Source organism: Schistocerca cancellata, chromosome 5, assembly GCF_023864275.1.
Source record: "Schistocerca cancellata isolate TAMUIC-IGC-003103 chromosome 5, iqSchCanc2.1, whole genome shotgun sequence".
Lineage (NCBI taxonomy): Eukaryota > Metazoa > Arthropoda > Insecta > Orthoptera > Acrididae > Schistocerca > Schistocerca cancellata.
In genome coordinates, this window is record NC_064630.1 from 254489458 (window position 1) to 254513309 (window position 23852).

Below are 23852 nucleotides of genomic sequence, written 5' to 3' on the forward strand. Positions count from 1 at the left end.
GCCAGTAATTTAGACAAGATCAGCCACATTTCTGACGTGTTGCAGCCGGTGGCTGTGACCTATGTTCAAAGTGTGCATGACACTACCTTTGACAATACAGCAAACTATTTAGTTGCCCGTGACCCCTTTCTCGATACAGATACAGCGACCAGGACGTTCTCAGACCTCTCACCCATTGGAAACATCTGCTCACAGGTTTCCGAGAGACAGGCAACTGCTGTTGAACGAACTTTGACATAGTGCTGAAACAGCATGGAATGATGTACCCGTATCTATCATCCAGAATCAATCTGACTCGATATCCAACTGGGTTAGAGTCGCTGTTGCTGGGAAAAGTGGTAGCCCTTTACATCCCCAAATCCTTTACAGATATAATCGAGTATTCTTCCTACTATATTGTGTAAGCACATTAAGTAAAATTTCTTCATCTACTATCCTCCTTGATGTTTCAATTTAAATGTGCGGGAGTACAGACTGTTCTATTGCATGAAAAAGGAGAAACTATGAAAATATAGATTGCTCTTTCACCTATCCCGCCCAGTTCCCGTTCTTATCTGCTGTCTCATACTGGCTATTTATGCAGCTGTACTAAGTTGAGAGACCACAAGCAGCTTTTTTCTATAATTACTAAAGCTGAAAATGCGTGCTGTATGAACGGTACTGTTTACGGGAATTTACATCACAGATCTGAATATTGAAATAAATTATGGATGAAGTGACTAATAAGGCACTATTTTATTTTGATTCCAGTACTTGAGGATTTCCACACCGGCCCGATACCTATAACCAGTTACAACTTTTGCATCGGGATATAGCACACCATAAAGAAGCCTAGCCAGAGTTTATAAGGACATTTACTTTACTTCTAGTACTGTGAATTCACAATTCATCCTAAATTTTCTCTAATTATTAAACATAAATACCTCTAAGGAGTAAATATATTGGCATGTAAATTTAATATTTACAAGGCAGCACAAGAGGTTCCTGCAAAATGTTTGATTAGAAATTTAACACACTATTCTAACTGGAAGGTTCTGTAGAACAATATATTTATTTATTTTCACGTTAACTCAATAGCGCAACGAGGTTTGCTATAGCACAATGTTGAACGTTCCATGACGTGGAGGATGCACAGTCATAACTGACAGTGATAGTATAAGTGGAGCCCAGCACTAGAGTCGTACTGCTGTAATGACAGGCATTGCTAGTCATGCTACTGGCCCTTTTCAGAATGGATTAGCTAGGATACGTTCTGTAGCCTCCTAGTGAGGTGATGCGTGAGCATGTGGACCGTGTATGTAATACAGGATGTTTCAAAAAGAATGACCTGATTTCAAGATTCCATATTTATTGACAAAAACATACTACATGCATGATATGAATTGAAATACCGACAAAATTTTAAGTTTTAGCTATGCGATTACAAATACTATATGTGACCACCAGCAGCAGTACAAACAACATCCGACGGTTCGTCATAAACTTTACACAATGGATCTGCTTTTACAGAAGTTATGGCAGCTGTTATTCTGTTCTTCACTTCTTCTATGTCACGAGGTAAGAGGGAGATGAATACACTTTCCTTCACATATCCCCACAAGAAAACATCGCTTGGAGTCACGCATGGTGATCTTAGAGTCCAATAATGCAAGCAGTGTCTCGGGGTCCTTTGGGACCTATCCAGCATTGAGGTAGATTGTCATTGACAAAGTGACGTGCGTTGATGTGCCAGTGTGCTGAAGATCCAACCTGTTGGGAAATTAAGTCAACGGAGTCCTCCTGAAGTTGTGGAAAAAGCCAATTATACAGTATTTGAAGACAACTCATTCCAGTCTCTGTGGTTTCCTCAAAAAAGAGTGGACGGCAGTGAAGGGCACAAGAAAGGTTCGCTTTAAGTTAGTCTCTTTCGTGGTCAGTAATCTTATGATGGTTCTGGAGTCCCTATATGTGCACGTTATGCCGGCCGATGTGGCCGAGCGGTTCTAGGCGCTTCAGTCTGGAATCGCGCGACCGCTACGGTCGCAGGTTCGAATCCTGCCTCGGGCATGGATGTGTGTGACATCCTTAGGTTAGATAGGTTTAAGTAGTTCTAAGTTCTAGGGTACTGACGACCTCAGATGTTAAATCTCATAGTGCTCAGAGCCATTTGAACCATTTGATTGACATCTAACGATGATTTTTTTGAAAAAGATCACACTCATTCAAACAACAAACATTTCCTTGCCGGAACGTCCCATGTTTCGTAATTATTACCTTCCAGAATCAGGTCATTCTTTTCTAAAATCCCTGTACATACTGAAAACTTATTGAGCTTACAGCCGGTGCTATTGTGATAGTTTGCTGAATTTAAAAAAATGTGTTTTCCGGCCTGAATGTTGTATAGTTCTACTGACATGTGACTTGTCCCTTTCCAGACACCGTGGAGCAAGAGTGGCAGTTCAAGTTATGGAGTAGGGGCCAACAGTGGGGCGGCCAAAGACACCAGCCAGGTAAGGCAGCGTAGTCTGTGCTTACTGCAGCACGCTCTTGCCCTTGCATTACAGTGTGGTTGCATACTCTTTACGAACAAAACCAATGTCCCAAACCTTTACCAATAAATATTATATCCACGGGAGAGTGTGTCAAACTAAGCAGAGAAAAGCGGGGTAAGATCAAGGAGCTAATGCTACAAGACCCTTTACATCTAAACTGTTGAACTTATAAATTGTCAGATTTAGAAAAAATATTCGTTATTTAATTGGGCACAATATATTAGTCCTTAAAACTAGTAGCTTCAGTACTTTTTAGTGAGAGGTTCCTTCATAGAAAAAGTCAAATGACTTCGTGTTATCCCACTAGTGGAGTAGGAGTGGGCACTCATAAATACTTTATGGGAATATAGAAACACAAGATTTTCACTAGAAAAGCGGCAGAGTTGTTTACTGAAATATGATTTAACTAATAATATTATTCATAAATTTCACATGTAAAGTAACAATCCACATATGCTCCGCTACAGCTTTTCTGAACCAGCGAAGTCATTTTTCGCATTGAATCCAATCGCCTTCTGAATTTGAAAATACGTCGTCAAAATATAAGCATCTGACGTCGAACTGTTTTTATCGTTTTCATCCACGGAATCATTGTCAAAGGATTGACTGGGTACTGCCCGGTCTTGACCTCACTCAGTGTGTCTGGTCATATCCCAAGAGCAGAGGTTATAAAAACGGAACAAAAGCATTCTATTGCTCAACCAAATCCTCGTTGTTTGCTAGTGTATAAATACTTACTAATCATGTAATATTCCTGACTAAACACAATTTTTGTAAGTGTAATGACTATTAAATAATTGCAGTTTAAAAATAAAAGAACATGTCATTTTCTTGACTAAACAGAGTTTTTATAAGTGAAGTGACTATTAAATAATCGCAGTTGAAAATCATAAGAACATTATTCAGTTGATACCGTACAACAAACGTACCTTTACTGACGCCGTGAAATGAAGGGTAACAACACCCTAATATGGTCGCTCTTTCTTCTTGGGCTTTTCTTTTATCTTTCTGTGCCAAGATTTCCATCTCACAGTAGCATTTGCAACCGATATGCTCAATCATCTGCTGCATGTATACAAAACTCTTTTTTCCTGTACTTTTTTTACCCTCTACAGCTCCTTGTAGTACCATACAAGTTATTTCCTGATGTCTTAACGAATGTCCTATCATCCTGTCTCTTCTTCTTGTCAGTGTTTTCCATATATTTTTTCCTCGCCGATTCTGCGGAGAACTTCCTCATTTCTTATCTTATCAGCCCACGTATGTTTCAACATTCTTCTGTAGCACGAAATCTTAAATGCTTCTATTCTCTCCTGTTTTTGTTTTCCCACAGTCCGTGTCTAGCTGCCATACAATTCTGTGCTCCAGACGTACATTCTCTGAAATTTCTTTTTCAAATTAAGACTTATGTTTGACACTAGTAGACTTATCCTGACCAGGAATTCCCTTTTTTCCAGTGCTAGGCTGTTTTTTATGTCCTCCTTGCTCCATCCATCATGGTTTATTTTGCTGCCTAGACAGCAGAATCCCTTAACTTCATGAACTTCGTGATCACCAATTGAGATATTAAGTTTCCCGCTGTTCTCATTTCTCCTTCTTTTCATTACTTTCGCCTTTCTTCGATTTACTGGAAATTGGTGGTAAGTTCCTATGGGGCCAAACTGCTGAGGTCCTCGGTCCCTAGGCTTACACACTACTTAGTCTAATTTAAACTAAGGACAACACACATATCGATGCCCGAGGAGGGATTCGATCCTCCGACGGGGGGAGCCGCGCGAACCGTCGCAAGGTGCCTCAGACCGCCCGGCTACCACGCATGGCCCCGATTTACTCTAAATCCATATTCTGCACTCATTAGACAGTTCATTCCATTCAGCAGATCCTATAGTTCTTCCTCACTTTCACCGAGGGTAGTAATGTCATCAGCGAATCCTCTTACCTTGAATTTTAATCCTACTCTTTCACCTTTCTTTTATTTCCACATTGCTTCTTCGACATATAGACTGATCAGAAGTGACGAAAGACTACATCCCTATGTTACACCCTTTATACTTCGTGCACTTCGTTCTTGGTCTTTTACTCTTATTGTTACCTCTTGGCTTTTTGTACGTATTGCATATGTTCCCAGGATTTCGAAAAGCTTGCACCATTTTACATTGTCGAACGCTGTTTCAGATCCACAAATCCTATGAACTTGCCTTCATTAGTGGAGCGAATTCTGTGTCTCTCCACCAGAGAGCATAAGTAATGATATCAGAAACACGGTACCAAGTTTCACCCGAGTACCTGCTCTTACTCCACTTCCCCCTACTTTGTTTACACCAACAACTGCTGGTCACATTGCACGGATTACAAGACACACTGAATTTTGTCGCCGTCTCTGAGATGTCCCTGTTCTACGATGAAAACAAGAACTCGGACCCAAACACCCAGTTACCCCACTTACTTGAGTTTCGTTCTCAAAGGTCTTCATGCATCCCCATAGATAAAATATGCACTATGGGCTCATCACAGACGATTTTCTGCTGTTTTCGCGGTGGCACCGCTAATTTCCATGTAGAAACATGGACAGTTTACAAGCACGTTCCTCAAAATCTAGTTGGCAATTTGTATGTCGTGCTAGACCTGTAACATCGTTCGGAAGGTGAAACGAACCACTTAAAGAAAGAGATGGGACAGGACGCGCTGGTGGAGGGGTTGAGAGGCAAGTGCATCTTAAAAAGGACCTATCTGACTCATCGAGTGACAGTTGCATTCCAAAGCCGCAGAAATCAGTTTGGTGGTGCGGGGCATTTAATCACCAATTTCAGTTACCAGCGTCAGCGCTGAGGGAAATTTTATGGAAATAACTGCAGTTCGCCCCACAAAAAACTGTATCCAATACAACGTCAAGGGCAAATCGTTCTCCGAGGTTTTCGTAGCCAGTAGTGGAAAGGATTAGCGTTTCCAGAAACGAATTGTTGTGACAGCAAATGTTGCACCCGCCACTTCTGATGCCTTGGGTCACTCCACTTCAGTGAGAAAACTTCTTTGTGGTCAGTTCCTTCTATACCACAGGGAAAATTTTGAATAGAGACAATTATTCATTGAAAATTGTAAATACCCAGCATGTAGCCATAAATTATTATTTTTTATATTTCTGAAGTTGTGTGTAAGCGTTCTGTTTTTGTGCTGCTGCATGCGTCAAAGCATATCATTTATCGTGAATTTAATCTATGGAGCGAGGAACAGACTAACTGACTAACAGTTTCGATTCTGGGGAGCGAGATGGAGGGGGTTTCAGAATTTGTTACAGTCTCTCCCCCCTCCCAACCCGCTAAAAAAGCTAATTTTTGTCGTCCTCATTTTAATGTGCCACAGATGCCCTGGATTTTAATAAGAATAGTGATTAATTTTTTTAATATTATAATTTGTTGACGTAAGTGCTAGTACATGTCTGTAGAGAACTTACAACAAACTGCAATTGAGAGAACTGTATGATGCAATTGATTTAAGAACTATAATACCAATGAACTCTCACAACTTTGACAAAATCAGAATTTACAAAATATAGATCTGTGAATGTGCGCTTTTGCAGTGATCTCCTCAGGCGGTCAAGAAACAAGCACATCGATGCAAGAAACTGCAAACTAACCTGTGTAAAAATAGGTTGTAATTTCCCATAATACCTTCTCAGTTTCCCCACTCTTAGTTTTCATACTGCTTTACTCTCCAAAAGAAAACTGAGATGTTTGGAAACGTATGATTATGTACAAAAATATAAACGCCTTTCCTTTTTTTCGGGGGGGGGGGGGGGGAGGGGGGGGGGTTGGGAGGTTCATGTCCGTTCTCCTTTGAGAAATGTTAAACTACTAGAGTATGAAATACATTCTACGTCCACCTATTATCAACGTAATGAAAACGTAGCTAGTTCAACTGTTAACGACTAACGAGCAATTTTAAGCCACCTTGGTGTATATTTGACTTAGTATTCCCGTGGTTGGACACCCTTAGGAGTGGAGTGGTGCATATAATGTACTCGTATAATATTCCGGTTACTGACCTGACTGGTGACAGGTCTCATGACACTTGCCCAACAGAGGTGGATAGGGTAATGAGGCTGGTGGTGGGGTGGTGGAAGAGAAGTAGGTTGACATGTGAAGCGTAAGAAATTGTGGAATGCGTGGAAGTATTTCACGCAGGCTTGGTACATGTACCACTTGCCTTCTGGGAAAGTACTGGGGGTAAGATATTCCTAGAACCTATAGGTACGAGGTGGGGGACTGAAGAGGGTCACATGGTATTAATAAGTATCCTGACAACAGCGAAAAATCAGCTGGTTTGATACATGTGTGTCCATGAGATACAGTCTGCTCCAGTATTTAACAGCGTCCTTCTGTACCCACGCCACCACAAGGGACGCTTAGCACGCAAATTCACTGTGAAACATTTAAGACCTGTAATACTTGTCACTGATTGCACTGCGCAGGTCGCAGTGCACTTTGATAGTATTCCCTAACGCTGACTCTGACCGTTATCCGTTGTCGTGGGCGGATATCACACCGAGGTGAAACACAGACGCATGTACACCGTGCGGCAGCCTCACCTCGCCAAGAAAATAGATGGAGCCCGCCTCCTTGACAAACTGGCCGAAAGGTATGCAGTTTTCTTTAGCCTCATATGAAGGGCAATTATTTATGAGACCAGAAAATGAGCAAGTTTATTGGGGTCACAAGCTAATGGTCAGCCGACAGGCGAGGAAGCAGCCTTATCCGCGATTTATGTGATCGTAAATTTGACGCGCGGCAAACATCAGCATGATTTTCTTTCCCCTCGGCAGAGAACAACATCCATGAATTCCACTTAATTAACTCTCCTCGAGACCACTTCTTGCCTTTAAGTAGAAACTTCAGATGATTTATTCCGCACAGAAAGCCCTAATCTTCCCTCTGGGTGTAACGAACCAGTTTAGTATCTAGTCAATACTATTTAAATGTACATACGGTTACCCGGTGAACCACGAACTTGTTGAAATACAGCTGGCTCCATTCGGTTTGCGACACATGCATTGGTCACACACTGCTGTAACGTCTGCACATCGTCGACAGTTTGGGCATACTCTAGTGCCTTTAAATGCCCCTGCAGCCAGAAATTCAGCGGATTTAGTTCCAACACCTCCTCGATACTCCATCGCTCATGAAACGTTGCGTTGGGTACTTTCACACAATTCGTAGAAAATGAGGTGGTGCCCATTCGTGAGTAAAACACAGTCGCTCCCCCTCTGAAAGGGCAACGCTGGTAATTCAGCGCGCAGAAATCGGTGCTACGTAACGTCTGTTACTCTGTTTGATACAGTGTATGGCCCTATGAGCCTGTCACAGACGATTCTTGTCTATAAGCTAATAACTAAACCATCCTGATGCCTCACATTCATGACTACTTAAGGACTTGCATCTAGCCAAGCGTATGTGTATTGCGGTAATTTATTGTTCCATCTCTTATGACGTCCTACACGACCGAATGCTACGCATTACTCGGCCAGTATCTCAACAAGTACTGGTTTGCGAGCTAATTTTTGGAACCTTACTTCTAGCTTTGGACCAATACTACCTTCTTCAGGAATACTTGATAATTTTTGAAACATCTTGTGTATTGATTGACCGGCAAAAAAATTAAGCACCCCTGGATGCTATTGTAATTTCGTATACACAGACACCATTAGGTGCATGGGGAGGGGGGGGGAGGTGGACGTAAATGAAAAAAAAATGGTTTAAATGGCTCTAAGAAATATGGGACTTAACACCTGAGGTCATCAGTCCCCTAGACTTAGAACTACTTAAACCTAACTAACCTAAGGACATCACACACAGCCATGCCCGAGGCAGGATTCGAACCGGCGACCTTAGCAGCAGCGCGATTCCGAACTGAAGCGCCAGGAACCGCTCGGCCACAGCGGCCGGCGACGTAAATGATTACAGGTGCAATTCTCCGTGACAGGTAGAAGAAAATGGTAAGGAAGATTAGAAGCTAACGTCCCATCGACAACAAAGTAGTTAGAGACGGAGCACAAGCTCGCATTAAGGAAGCGCGGGGAAGAAAATAAGCCGTACCGTTTCAAAGGAACCACTTTGACGTTTTCCTTAAGTTTAGGAAAATCATAGAAAATTTCAATCTGGATGGTCGGACTCGGATTTTAACAGTCGTCATTACCATTGCATCATTTCGTTCGGTCTGTAACGGGATGGCCATCAATGCATCAGTGCTCTTCGTGTTTAGTGTTGTTACGAGACCTTGTAGAGTATATAAGGGATGTGAACAGCGTCAAACGTTGAGCGATTACTGTGAAAGACACAGAGATGACGTGTACTATAGTAAGACTTGTTATCAGCACCTGGCAGTGTTTCAAAGGATCCTCATTTTGGGCCTACATTTGGTCGGCTGGTCGAATCGTCCAATATCCAGATTTGTGGGACATTCAGATGTGCAGTGACGTGATATAGGACAGCATGGGAAAGTGAATGCAGGCATACTCATCGTAAGCTTTCAGTGGACCACGTGTGACCACCACAATTGAGGATCGCCGTATTATGCACCATGCACATCCTAACAGGTAATGGATTTCCTAAAACATTCTGTGTAATCTAGCAACATTCGCCGAAGACTGGTAGCAGCTAGACTAGGGACTTACCGTCCCATGTGTACACTGCCGTTAACGCCACAGTACAAATAACTGCGTATCGAGTGGTGGCGTGATCGGGAAGCATGAACTGCTGACGAATGAAGTCGCGCTTAGTTCAGGGATGAATCGCTATTCTACACTATCCTGGATGACCATCGTCGGCTAGCGTGGCAGTTACCTGAGGACAGGTCCCATTGCTCCAATGTTGTGGAGAGGCGGTTCGATATTACTTCTTGCATCATGGTATGGAGAGCCATCGAACATAGCTTCGGATGACGACTGGCTGTTACTGAGGGAAGTCTGATGGCACAATGGTACTTCACAGACACCCGGTGTCCCCATGTGTTACCTCTCATGCGATAGTATCGTGGTGCCGTTTTCTGCGAGACAGCGCTCGTCCACACATTGCACATGTTTCTATGAACTACACTGAAGAGCCAAAGAAACAGGTAGACCTACCTAACATCGTGTAGAGCCCCCACGAGTAAGCAGGAGTGCCGCAAACGACCTGTCATGGACTCGACTAACTGGACTTGACATCATGAATCCTGCAGGACTGTCCATAGATCCGTAAGAGTACGAGGGGGTGCAGGTCTCTTCTGAACAGCAGGTTTCTAGGCATCCCAGATACTCTCAACAAAGTTCATGTCTCGGGAGTCTGGTGGCCATCGGAGATGTTTAAACTCGGAAAAGTGTTCCTGGAGCCACTCTGTAGCGATTCTAAGGATTGGAGTGTCGCATTGTCCTGCTGGAATTGCCCAAGATTGTCATAATACACAAAGGATATAAATTAGTGCAGATGATCAGGCAGGATGCTCACGTTCGTGTCACATGTCAGAGTCGTATCTAGATGTATCAGGGGTCCCTTATCACTCCAACTGCACACGCTCCGCCCGCATCTCGTGGTCGTGCGGTAGCGTTCTCGCTTCCCACGCCCGGGTTCCCGGGTTCGATTCCCGGCGGGGTCAGGGATTTTCTCTGCCTCGTGATGGCTGGGTGTTGTGTGCTGTCCTTAGGTTAGTTAGGTTTAAGTAGTTCTAAGTTCTAGGGGACTGATGACCATAGCTGTTAAGTCCCATAGTGCTCAGAGCCATTTGAACCATTTTTTACACACGCTCCACATCATCACAGAGCCAGCTTCGTCCGACCAGGAAAATGTTTCCGGTCATCAACAGTCCATTGTCGCTGTTGACGAGTCCAGGTGAGGAGTAAAGCTTTGTGTCGTGCAATCACCAAGTGTACACGAGTGAATCTTCAGCTCCGAAAGAACATGTCGGTGGTGTTTCGTAGAATGGTTCGCATGCTGACACTTGTTGAAAACCCAGCATTGAAAACTGTAGCAATCTGCGGAAGGGTTGCACTTCTATCACTTTGAAGTACTCTCTTCAGTCATTGTTGGTCCCATTCTTACAGGATCTTCTTGTGGACGCAGCGATGTAGGAGATTTGTTATTTTACCGGATTCCTGGTACTCACGGTATACTCGTGAAATGGTCGTACGGGATAATCCCCACTTCATCGCTACCTCGGAGATGCTGTGTTCCATAGCTCGTGCGCCGACTATAACACCACGTTCGAACTCAAATCTTGATAACCTGCCATTGTAGCAGCAGTAACCGATCTAACAACTGCGCCAGACACTTGTTGTCTTGTATAAGCGTTGCCTCCCGCAGTGACTGATTCTGCCTGTTTATATATCTCTGTATTTGAATACTCATACCAGTTCCTTTGGCGCTTCAGTGTACAAGCGTGATGTTGAGGTACTCCCGTGGCCAGTTTTGTGCCCAGCAGAACATACTTGTGACGGGCTCGAACTTCATCTCCGTATCAGTGCCAGAATCCAGACACCAAGGACTAGTTATGGACATTGTGGGCCAGCTTGCATCAGTTGTGATGGCCTTAAGACACCCTTCCCAACAGAGTTAAAGCATGCCGCCAGTCGAGATGAGGTGCAACGTTATATTGATAAGTGGGCTCGTAGTGCCACGTTTCTTGTACATGTGACTCAATTTTGAGATCACTGAAATAACATCACATATCTGTGATGTTTCATTTCGTTTCTTCCTTCCCTTCTGGGTAGTTTACTTTTTTTATCAGGCAGTGTATATACTTGTCTGTGTAACGAAACGTATCACTCTAAAATAAGGTGAGCACTTCCTATCTCGCCAAATTCAAATGTACAACTCTACCGTGGACCAGTGTTAACAATTTAGTGAGGGATCCAGCGACCGTTATGAGACATTAATGCAATAGGCCCTTCAAGTAAAAATTCGAACATATGATTTAAAATTTTCTAGTGTTAGTAGACAGTCATTTTATATAAATAAATCTACAAACATAATAATTAATATACTATGTACTAAAGCTAACATATGGCACCAAACAAGGTCCTTCTGAAAAGTTTGGTGAATGGTCTCAGAAAATAAAAGAAACAAGAGTTACAAATAAAATACCTTTACAGTCCTTCAAAGTAATCACCATTAGTTTCAACACACTTCTGACATCGTCCGTAAAGCTGTCAGCAAACACTTGTTGTGAAACTGATCGAAGCAACGTTGTAACGCTTTGCAGGGCATCTGCGTCATTACAGCAAATGAAATCTGTTGCTACCAATACGATCCGGAGACCAAGCGACAGTCAATGGAGTGCTGTTCATCTTCTTCCCTGCCACCCAAAAATATTCGACAGACGAAATCCAAGACTAACGCGATACTGATCGCCCTTTTTCCACAGCAAGGAGTTGGTCCATGTACTGTCTGTCATCGTGTTCCCCTAAATGGCAGGCAGCACCGCATAACAGCCACGCTATGAGGGTAACAAACCAACAGCCAAACAGTCGAAGACATCAGGTAAACACGCCGAAGATTCCAGTCGATTAATAGGAACCTTTCCTTGTAGTGGTCGCCGCGACATATCCGGCCATGGATTCCTACGCCGGGTTTCTATTGGCTCCAGCTCACTATATAGGCCCGGCCAGTCGAAGGCAGACCCCCCCTCCCCCTGCCACGTCTTCGCCATTGTGTCCCCCCTACCCTCCATCTCTACACCCTACATCTCCTTTCCCAAGGTGGCTTCCATCAACTCCCCCTCCCGGATGATGCTCTCTCTCCCTCCATTGATCCCTCCTATCAACTCTGATCCTCACTCCCCCTCCTTTCCTCTGTCCTTTCCCTGGGCTCCCTCTTCCCCCCTTCCATCCTGTTTTCTCCCCACTAAACCTCTCCCTACCTCCCTTCTCCCCCCCCCCCCGAGTCCTTTTGTATTCCCCTCCTCTGCCTACCCCACTCCCTGTCGCGTCTGCCCAGCGCCCCCCACCCCTCTTATGGATCCTCATCCTCCATCAGCTCCTTTCCCGGCTCCCCCCCCCCTTCGCTTTTACTCTCCTTTCCCCCCTTTTTTATTTTCCCATCATCTGTCCAGTTTCCCCCCACCTGCTCTCGGCTGTGGTATGTCACATTTGCCACCTTTTTAGTGCAGTGTTCCAGTGACTGTTCAGTGTCGTTCGTCTTTCTCGTGTTGCGAACAGAAACCATGCTGTCGCTAGGTGTGAATTTTATGTCTTTTGCGAACAGAAACCAGACTGTCGCCGTGTTGTTTTTAATTGTCTGTCTATTGTTTTACCTGTCTGCTTTGTATGTATTTTATTAGCATCATCATCCCTCTCTTCTTTGTTTTAAGTTCCACGATTTCTTTTCGCCATGTTACTCTTTAAGTCTCCGATTTTATCGCCTGTTTTTATTATTTATTCTGATCACAGTATGAAGGCTTATTATTTATTCTCTTCATCTTTCTAACAAAGTCTGTAGGCTGAAGAGCGGCATACTAAGCTGCTGCCAGCCCGCCCCCTTCGGGGGGAATTGAAATTCAATACAGAAAAAAAAGGCAGACCAGTCTTCGTCCGCTGCTAATGGCAACCGCTATAGCAGAGTCTCCGAGAAGATATCACCGAAGCCGCTGTACTGCACCGCCGATCGAAGTACCAGCCGACCGAGAGGAACCACATCTCCGGCTAGATCGATGGACGTCTACATCTATTGTACAGCCAGCTATTGTATTGTAGAAAAACTTACGTCCAGTAAACTGTTGGAGAATACAACAGTCCATAACGAATTCCTACCTAAGGGAGACGCCGAAGACGATGAACACCATACCATTTGTGAGGCTGCAGCTGAGCAACAGACATACTTCTACGGATGTCAGACTGAACCACAGTGGGTGACGCTACCGATAAACAGATCATTCCCTATAGGATCACGTGAATTTAACTACAGGTGTCGTGCAACAGACAATTTAACGAACTGAATTTTGAAACACGGGTCCTGTAATTCACAAAGATAGGGAACTCATCAAACGAGAGAATGAAACAGTGGCCTCTATAAGCTCCTGTTTATTATAAGTCCCTGTAGATTTCAAATTCAACACGAAGTGCACAAGTGATAGCAGACAATTACGTTCATGAAATATTAACACTGTCTTCAACTAAATTAAAATACCATCATCTTGGTAAAGAACGGATAACGTGTCTGAGTTCAATACGTTGAAGTCAACAGAGCATTTAGAGAAACAACTACGTTTGTAGAAGTCACACACTGAGTGCCGAAACTTAATCAAAGAGGAAAGGAAAACCTACAGAAAGAATCGTGGATGCACCTACTCCCTTGACTCAGCACATGTGGAGACTACAACTGCTAATAAGCGAACTTTAATTAAATAATGGAAGTCCTAAAATCTGTCCAAATTCTTCACATGCCTCTTACAAATCGGTTAATGATCGCTGCTGTTGCTGACCATGCCTAAATGCTTAACATTATCGGCGCCCGTGAGTGGCTCCTCTAGTGGCCCAGAGCCCGAAGCCCTCTCTCTGCTGAAGAGTCCCCTGTCTAGTCTCGCATGGTGTCGTTCTGCAGAGCACTCCCAGCAAGAAGCTGAATTTCTTTCTTACTCTTTCTTTGTGAGCATGAGTCTTGTGCATGGTTTTACCACCAGTGGCAGCGATTCTTCCAAGTGGCGACAAATCAGAGATATTCTAAAAGGCAGCAGTCTTTATTATAATTAATCAATATTGGGAGTTTTTAGTGCTGGAGCTCAGAAACAGGCAATCTCTTATTCGTACTACGTGTCGTATTGTTAGTTTCTGCCAATATGGACTTCTTCACGTATGCGTAAGCGAGTTCCGTTCTCCCACACGATAAGTTATTTATATTAGTCAATGATAGCTGGTATTGTTGTTTCCTAGCAGAGTCGACAACAATTCAGTTAGCTTGGCGCCAGCCTGACAGCTGTGGGTGCCACTCTCCCAACCACAAAAGAGCGATGTGGTATCCTCTCACTCCACCTTACAAGTCTTACCTCTGAGCCATTCAGTGGTCATCAGTTGGCAGAACACAGGTCCCCTGCAGGGCGGTGCGTATTACGATACGGCACGCCCTGGCGCTGTCGGCATGTAAATGCCACCCTGGCGCTGGCGGACAGACCGTGTTAAAAACACGATATTGCAGTGCTTGCGTTATTCCGAATCATGATGCATTGTTCCTTTGAACATGCACGCGTGTCCAAAGAAGAAGGCACTGTTGAGACTATAATCGTCATGAAACACATAAAATGTATTCGCAGTTGCGAATATGGACAACCATCAGCTGTATAATGAATTGACGACAGTGAAAATTTGTGCCGGATCGGGATTCGAACCCAGATTTCGCGCTTATCACGAGCAGTCGCCTTACCAAAAGGCTATCCGAGCACCACTCACGGCAACACCCAAATCTAGTCAGCCATATGTCTACAACCCGTACTTGTACATCCATTATGTATATTCCCGTACAGGCGAGACATGTTACTTGAAAGTTGCTTGCCCGCTGTCGGCTGATAAATACGATTTTTACTGTCTGTGTTATTCCGAATTACGATACAATGTTCCTTTTGACATGCATACATTTTTCATTGTCGTCTTTCCGTTATATAGCAGATGGTTGTTCATATTCGCAATTGGGAAAACATTTCATGTATGTTAAAAACAGTCATTCTTTGCTCAACAGCTTTCCACGTGTCTGCCGGACCTTGGCAAATATGCAATATACTGGGCCCTTTGGTTTCTCCTCCTCCGCTCGCAGTAGCAGCGGATGTCTTTTTAAAAGAAGTGCGCCCCCCTAATGACCAGAACACTATCTCTACCTTTTGGTGGTGTCCTCTGCTCAATATGAATTCATTAGGATTCACAAATGGATGGCCGAGCGGTTCTAGGTGCTACAGTCTGGAACGGCGCGACCTCTACGGTCGCAGGTTCGAATCCTGCCTCGGGCATGGATGTGTGTGATGTCCTTAGATTAGTTAGGTTTAAGTAGTTCTAAGCCTAGGGGACTGATGACCTCATAAGTCAAGTCCCATAGTGCTCAGAGCCATTTGAACCATTTGATTCACAACTACTCATTCAAACAATCTTCTAGAATAAAAAATTAATGTTACAAATTTAGTAGTTTTTTTTCTATCTGGGAAATAATTGACATTAAATTAATTTATCAGTTTCATGGAGTTTGATTATGGTACGTGGCAGTTTTGACAAAAATGGCCACGTAACCCAGTTACTGTCTGTCAGTCTTCGGATCGTATTGGCCTCATCTGCTGTAATGATGTAGATATCCAACAAAGTTTGAACACGGTGTTTTTAACGATTCAACCAGAAGCGTGTGCTGACAGTTTCTAACAGCTTTACAGCTGATATCAGAAGTGTGTTTTAGCTCATGATCATTAATTACTTTGAAGGCCTATGAAAGTATTTTGTTTGTAATTCTTAGTTCCTTTATTTTTAAAGAACATTCACAGAACGTTTCAGACGCACCCTATATTATACAAGAGATTTTTTTGGAGTCACAAGTCTTCTGACTGGTTTGATGAGGGCATCGACAACTTGCTCTCCTGCGCAACGTTACATGTCGTCAGATTTGTACAGAGAGGTCGGACGCACAGTGGTCACAGGCCATAGGCTTTCCCAGCCCAGTCACCTACCTGGCCAAACCGTGGCTCTGGACTGCTGCAGCCCGCCGCATTTCGCTGCAATCCACTGCGCTGGGCGCGCTACATTGCAGACTGGCAGCGGCAAGCATGTACAAGTTCAGACATCCTGCACTCTGTTGCAGCTCACACCAAACATCCGACGTGTCCGTCCCGCTGTACCCTACTCTCACTACACTCATGAAATTTGACATTGGCTACCTGGAGAAAGTGATATATTTGAAGAGCACTCTTCTATTCACAAATGTCGTGAGCCACTTTGTAAGATGTATTTTAAGCAAGCACAATGAGTGATGATGATATGACGTGCTACTTTCGTAACAATACATGGATTTTTAGCTATGATGCTAACTCCAGTCATAACAGGTTAACGGTATCATACGGGGTCATTCAGTGGCCCCTGCCTCTGAGTTTTGTGCACCACTCTACGCCTTCAAAGACCACCTGCAAGATTTTCAAATTATCTCGTTCGTTACAGGAAAACGATTAGTCAAAAAAAATGGTTCAAATGGCTCTGAACACTATGGGACTCAACTGCTGAGGTCATTAGTCCCCTAGAACTTAGAACTAGTTAAACCTAACTAACCTAAGGACACCACAAACATCCATGCCCGAGGCAGGATTCGAACCTGCGACCGTAGCGGTCTTGCGGTTTCAGACTGCAGCGCCTTTAACCGCACGGCCACTTCGGCCGGCAACGATTAGTCCTAAAGAAAAAATGAACATGACCTTTTTGTAGGAAATTTAACGTACTTCAATTTTGTAATGGGGTACGGGTTAGCTGGAGGCACAGTTCTCGAGTTACTCAAGACAGAAACATTTCAAGGTCGCTTTTGTACGTTTTTCTTGAGTAATTCGAAAACTACAGCCTCTAACGAAAACGCATCCCAGTAAAAAATGTAACTACATTTCATTTCCTACAGAAAAGTCCTGTTTACTTTTTCTGTAGGACTCAAAGTTTGTGTGTAGTGGGCGAGAGAATATAAAAATTTGCGCGTAATACTTGAAAGCTTTTTGTGTTTCATAAAACTCAGCGGTAGGAGCCGCTGAATCACCCCATATAAGACAAACGCAAGCAAGTCGCTTGTGAATAATACGATATATTTTTCTAAATACTAACTCTGAAACATGATGACCTGAGGCTAAAATAAAGCTTCAAATTTCACCGCTGATGTTCAATGGTAATTTGAAAATAATATATCTTTTATTTCATGTAAATAAATCAAAAGTAGTTTGAAAAACAGTGTAGGCAAATCAAACACACATAGCAAAACGTATAATAAACGAAAATTTTTTCTCAGTGACAGCAACAGTAAACGAAAATAAGTGAGTTAAAAGAGTTTCAGCATATTTTTTTCGCTCGTTTGCCTTCGTTAGAGTTCCTATGAATAAAAAGAAGAGAATGAGCATTGTCCATGTGTGAGAGTGGACATATCGCTTTGAGAATGAAAGCAGCAAAACAGAACTTGCTTTTAGAAGTCGAGCTGGGTGCTTGGTTGTATAATACTTTTCTGGTGAACGTCTGTAAGGTCGGAAATTTTGCCAGTTGTTTTCCAGTAACAAGGTACATTTCCTTACATTTAGAAATAGGCTTTAAATATTTCTCCAACTCACCTGTTGACTAATACCGTTATCGACATCTGCCCACAAAGCAAACTTGTTTACTTTCGCTGGGAGTAGACTTTTTGCGGAGTATGATGAAAGAATGTTCTGTTTTTGAAATTATCTGATCTGTTGCACTGCATTTCAGACATACGTCAAAGCCGCTTACAGATTCAACCCCGACGATATTCCCATACATCTGTCTATTCTTTAAGTTAGGGAAAACCGTGTCTGAGCCTATGAGGCCCATGCTCGTTTCTGTAATCGAAACCGCTTTCGATTGGCAGTCGGTATTTCCCTTTGAAACTGGTCACTGGGGGGTATTAAAATAAAAATAAATGAATTTCACGCCTTACCTCTGCCATGACGTCTCGTCTTTTATCTTCAAATATCATTTTAGATAACGGAGTTGTGGCCAGAGAAAAGTAGGTAGCTTATGGCACCTCTTAACAGTTAATTAACTTTTCCTCTAGGAATAATTTGTGCAAAACGAAATTATTGAAGATTAGTGTTTAGCGTCCCATCGACAAAGACGTCGTTAGAGCACAAGCTCGGTTGTTTTATGGATTGGGAAGGAATCCGCCTTGCCGTTTCAGTGGAACCATCCTCGCTTTTGCCAGAAGCCGTTTAGGGAAATCGCAGAAATTCTAAATCTGAATTGTTGGACGTGGATTTGAACCGACGTCCTCCCGAATGCCAGTCCAGTGTATAATTTCAGGCGTTCACGTAAAATTCGTATTTCAGAGGCTTCTTTATCCTGAAGCGCCTGGTTTATTTGCTATATTAAAGTCATCTTCCACGGAAACAGAAGGTACCGTGTAGGTGATTTCACTAATTGGAGGTCTCCTTGAAGGTCTGTAGAAATCCTCGCGTTTTAAAAAGCTTGTCATACATTACATCATGACCAAAAAGACCGCTTCAGCTGCATGATAAATATTTATGAACCATCTAGTTTCGTGGCCTTAGAGCCACATCTTCCTGGAGACATCTGTATGTAAACAAGAGCAAAAATTATAATGATACTGCTTCGGTTAAAATGTAGTTGAATTACAGACGAAATTGTATGTTAAAATTTCATAACATAGTTCAAGCGATAACCAGTAGACGACCCAAAATTCTCTGTCCAATTTATTGAAAATGTTGAACCGTCAAGATGTTGGTAGCCAAGTTAATATACGACAGAATACAGGAAACATCATTCCGATGAAAGAAACCTAGAATAAAGATAAATCGGTAAACCAGTTGAATGTAAAAGTATAAAACATATTAATGTATAGGTAATGAAAACCTACGCTAACTTGGTAAAACAAAATAGGTCTCAAAACAGTACATGAATAATTATACGATAGGTAACGAAAGACAAGTCTAGATAAAATGCTGATTAGAAAATGGACCATTATCGGGATAAAAGAAGGGCTGTGGAAACGGAAAATTAAAAATATTATACAGAAATACCAAAGGACTAATCCAGTCGTGACGACATGAAGCACGCCGAGACCACCAAGACTGCAACTGAGCTGAATTGGGGGCGGCTCCGATAAAGGAAACGCGTGAGTGAGAGTAAGAATGTAAATAACGAGAGGCGACATGAGAACAGAATCGTAACATGTGACAGAGAAAGCTGGGTAGCACCTTTACAAGTAATTTTACAAATAAAAGTTACAAGAACATAAATCACAAAAGGTTATTTTGAAAAAATGGCTCTGAGCACTATGGGACTTAACTTCTAAGGTCATCATTCCCCTCGAATTAAGAACTACTTCCAAACTGTAGCGCCCAGAACCGCTCGGTCACTCCGGCCGGCACAAAAGATTATTTTTTTATCTCAAAGGGTGGGAGGGATGGATACCCTGCCTAACATACTAAAATATCAAATAAAAATAATTACATAAAAATTTATTAAAAAACAGCTTAAGGAATACAAAATACATAAATGGCGATGTATGAACCTCAAAAGAATCAACAATCAGGAAAATGGTGGCGTGGAGAATAATGATTTTAGGAGAAAAGACGAAATAGCACCGTATAAAGATAGTTTAAAGTAGGGAATAGAATGTGTTACTAGGTTATTCTATTTAAGCAGTTGATGTTTGCTAAAATGTTGCAATGTTGTACCTCTAGTTACCCATTAAGGGTATGCACTGTGAGGAGCATTTTGTGTCTTAATGTTTCGATTTGATTCGTGAATGTTGCAAGAATGTACCTTTCTTTCCATATGAAGGGTTTTAAAACTATTTTGCAGATTTGTACTGGAGTGTCCCTCCTCACGCAGATGATTGCTTAAGGCTGACTTGGAGTTAGATTAAGATCTTTTTTAATTCTAGTAAGAAACTTCTGCCTCTCTATCCAATGCATCTCATAGGTTTTGCTATTGTTTATAGACAGATATATCCCCGGAAACGTACCTCTAACGCCATTAAATTAGTTGGTTCATAAATAAACATTTATCGTAGAGCCGAAGCTGACTTTTTCATCATGATATAATTCTGCAGCTGTGGATTCCCACAATACAAAATGTTCTATAAATTAAACACTAACATATAATATTTACAGTAATAGAATAGCATAGATACTGCGAGGAGAGAAGTTAGTTCGTTTGTTAGCGTGATAGCAATTCCTTCAATTCAACTTGAAAATTGTTTTCCCCTGAAGGTAACTCAAATTAAGCAGAAGTCTAATAAGAAACCATGGATCACACAACGGATAAAGATATCATGTGAGACAAAAAGGAAACTCATTACAAAAATTACTGCATAATATTAAAAAAGGTTATCCAGAAATCTAAACACCTGCATTATGAGAAGAAGATAAATACATCCAGCAATAAAATAAAAACAATATGGAATATAGTTAAGTCAGAGACAGGTAGTACCAGAAATGAGGAGGAACAAATAGCTCTAAAAATAAATGAAACCCTGGTAACAAACGCATGTTGTGTTCAAACCTTTTAAACAAGTATTTTGTCTCTGTTACTGCTAGCGTGGGGTTGTCAGGTTTAGTAAATAATGCAATGGAATATCTGAGACCAGTGCACACAAGCAATCTCAATAAAATGGAATTGGCACTTACTTCACCCAAAGAAATAGAATCCATCATAAAGTCCTTGAAATCAAAGCATTCTAGTGGTTATGATAACATATCAACAAAGTTAATAAAAGAGTGTTCATGTCAGCTTAGTCATATCTTAAGTTATTTGTGTAATCAATCACTTGTCACAGGAACATTCCCGGACTGGCTTAAATATGCTGAAGTTACACCTCTCCACAAGAAATGCCGTCAAATTACCGACCGATCTCACTTTTGCCAGCTTTTTTCAAAAATCTTTGAAAAGGTTATGTTCAAGCGTCTACTTAAGCATCTCAGTGAAAATAACATACTGTCATAGTCACAGTTTGGGTTTCTTAAGGGTTCTGAAAAGCTATTTCCACTTACAGCGAAAATGTCCTTAATTCATTGGACAACAAATTAGAGGCAACTGGCATATTCTGTGACCTGTAAAAGGTGTTTGACCATGTGAATCACAGCATTCTTTTAAGTGAATTAAAATATTATGGCGTCACTGGTAGTGCCGCAAAGTGGTTTCAATCGTATATTACTAATAGAAAACAAAAGGTGTCATTAGGTAACACTTCAGCAGTAGGCAATCAGACATCATCTGACTGGGAAGAAATTACATTTGGTGTTCCCCAAGGTTCCATACTAGGTCCACTACTGTTTCTTGTGTATATTAATGACCTGTCATCTGTTACATTACCAGATGCCAAGTTTGTCTTATTTGCAGATGATACAAACACTGCAATAAATAGTAAATCAAATATAAATTTAGAAAGGGCAGCTAATCAAATTTTAACTGACATTAATAAGTCGTTCATAGCCAATTCACTGTCATTAAACTTTGAAAAGACCCACTATATGCAGTTCAGAACTTCCAAGAGATTTCCTTCTGGTATGTGTATAAAATACGATGACATGGAAATAGGAGAAGTTGAGAGTGTAACATTCTTGGGATTACAACTTGATAATAAATTCAGTTGGGAGCAACATACTAAAGAACTGCTAAAGCGCCTAAACAAGTCTGTGTTTGCAATGCGAATGATGTCAGACATAGGAGATATAAATATAAAAAAACTGGCATATTTTGCTTATTTTCACTCCATTATCTCATATGGTATCATATTTTGGGGTAACTCCACAAACAGAGAAAAATTTTTAGAGTACAGAAGCGTATAATAAGAGTAATGAGTAGAGTAAATCCAAGAACATCATGTCAAAACCTATTCAAAGAACTGGACATATTAACCACAGCTTCTCAGTATATTTATTCCTTAATGAAGTTTGTTCTAAATAATACATCTCTTTTTCCAGCTAACTGTGTAGTACACAGTATCAATACCAGGAATAAGAACAATATACATAAAGATTTAAAATCATTTACTCTTGCCCAGAAAGGAGGCCAGTATTCAGCAATGAATATTTTCAGTAAGTTACCAGCAACCATTAAGAGTTTAGTTTCAGACAAGGCACAATTTAAACATAATTTAAAAGAATTTTTTTGGCCAACTCCTTCTATTCCATCCATGAGTTTCTCAGCAAGTGCAGTGGACCGTTTTAATGAAAATTTATTATAGTTTAGTTTTTGACAATACTTGGTTGTAACAGCGAAGTAACTACCTTCTGTGTGAATGATGGATGTATGGAAAGCAGATGTAAGTCTTAAGTCTGTAAACAGTGGAAGTTTAATTTTAAATCTTGTACATAATCTGACTGTTCTTAACTGAGGATTACTGAAATGAATAATTTCCTTTAATTTTTGACAATACTTGGTTGTATTAGCCAAGAAACTAGCTAATGTCTGAATGATGCATTTAATGAAAGCAGATGTAAGTATTAAACCTGTAAATATTAGAAGTTTAAATTTAATTCATGTACATAATTTTACTGTTTATTGACTGAGGATCATTAAAATTAATGAAACTCAAGTTTTCTAATTACATTTTTGTAATGTGTTTATCTGACATGTTCCAACACTCAGGAGGATTCCCTCTTTTATGGGTCTATGGAATGAATAATTAATCTAATCTAATGTAATCTCCCTTCTCTGAGATCTTTTCGCACAAGGCTGAATATTGACTTTGTGCCGATTTCAGTACAATCAACCACGTTGGATTCTTGGGTACCAACTTGTCCTTTTTGGCTCTTCTAGAAACTGACTCGTAAGCAAAAGAAAATATCTGATATTCTAGTTACAAAATAGTGCCACCCGTGCGAAGCCCGTCGGGTCGCCAGTGTTAGATAAAGGTTCCTTCCTGCGCTACGTGTTGCATAAACATTTGCCTCGGTCATAACTACAGTACATCTTTTAGTCTTTTACAACATTCTGCGCTGTGCTGCGAAACGGTGTTGAATGACATATACCAGCCTTTGCGGAGTTTTCCGTAAATCCCTCCTATGTCGATTAATGTGTGTCCAAGAACGAGAAACCTCCACGTCTTATAGTTCTGCACGACTTGAGGTTCTCGCGCACACATAGCCATCATTTATCAATAGCCACTTCCTTAGCAGATTTATGAAGACGTTTCTCGTCGACACAAACCCTTGTTTCGCAACCCTTGATCGCAATACCATCCACATTGAACTTTCAAGACGGTGTGCATCTATACTCAACGCTGATTAGTTTGTCTTTTACTTCCCTTTTCCTTGATATGCGCTCCTTCCTTTGCAAACCACATTTAGTTTCCTGAGACAAGAAATAATGGAAGATCTATGATGTATACTGAGATGTCAAAAGTCAAAGGATAGCGATATTCACATATACAGACGGCAGTAGTTTCGCATACTCAAGGTGTAAAAGAACAGTGCATTGGCATATCTGTCATTTGTACTCGGGTGATTCATGTGAAAGGGTTTCCGATGTGATTATGGCCGCACGACGGGAATTAACAGACTTTGAACGAGGACTGGTAGCTGGAGCAGGACGCACGGGACATTCCATTTCGGAAATCCTTAATAAATTCATTATTCCGAGATTCACAGTGCCAAGAGCGTGCCGAGATT

At 41.7% G+C, this 23852-nt stretch overlaps 1 protein-coding gene across 1 annotated transcript in view; it reads left to right on the forward strand.

Annotated features, from left to right (window-relative positions):
- The window catches only part of LOC126188474 (mucin-5AC-like), a 223555-nt gene that overhangs the window by 137502 nt on the left and 62201 nt on the right, over positions 1-23852 (forward strand). Inside the window, exon 2 of the mRNA XM_049930078.1 lies at positions 2415-2489. Within this exon, the coding sequence (XP_049786035.1) occupies positions 2415-2489 (75 nt within the window). The remainder of the gene's footprint in view (positions 1-2414; positions 2490-23852) is intronic.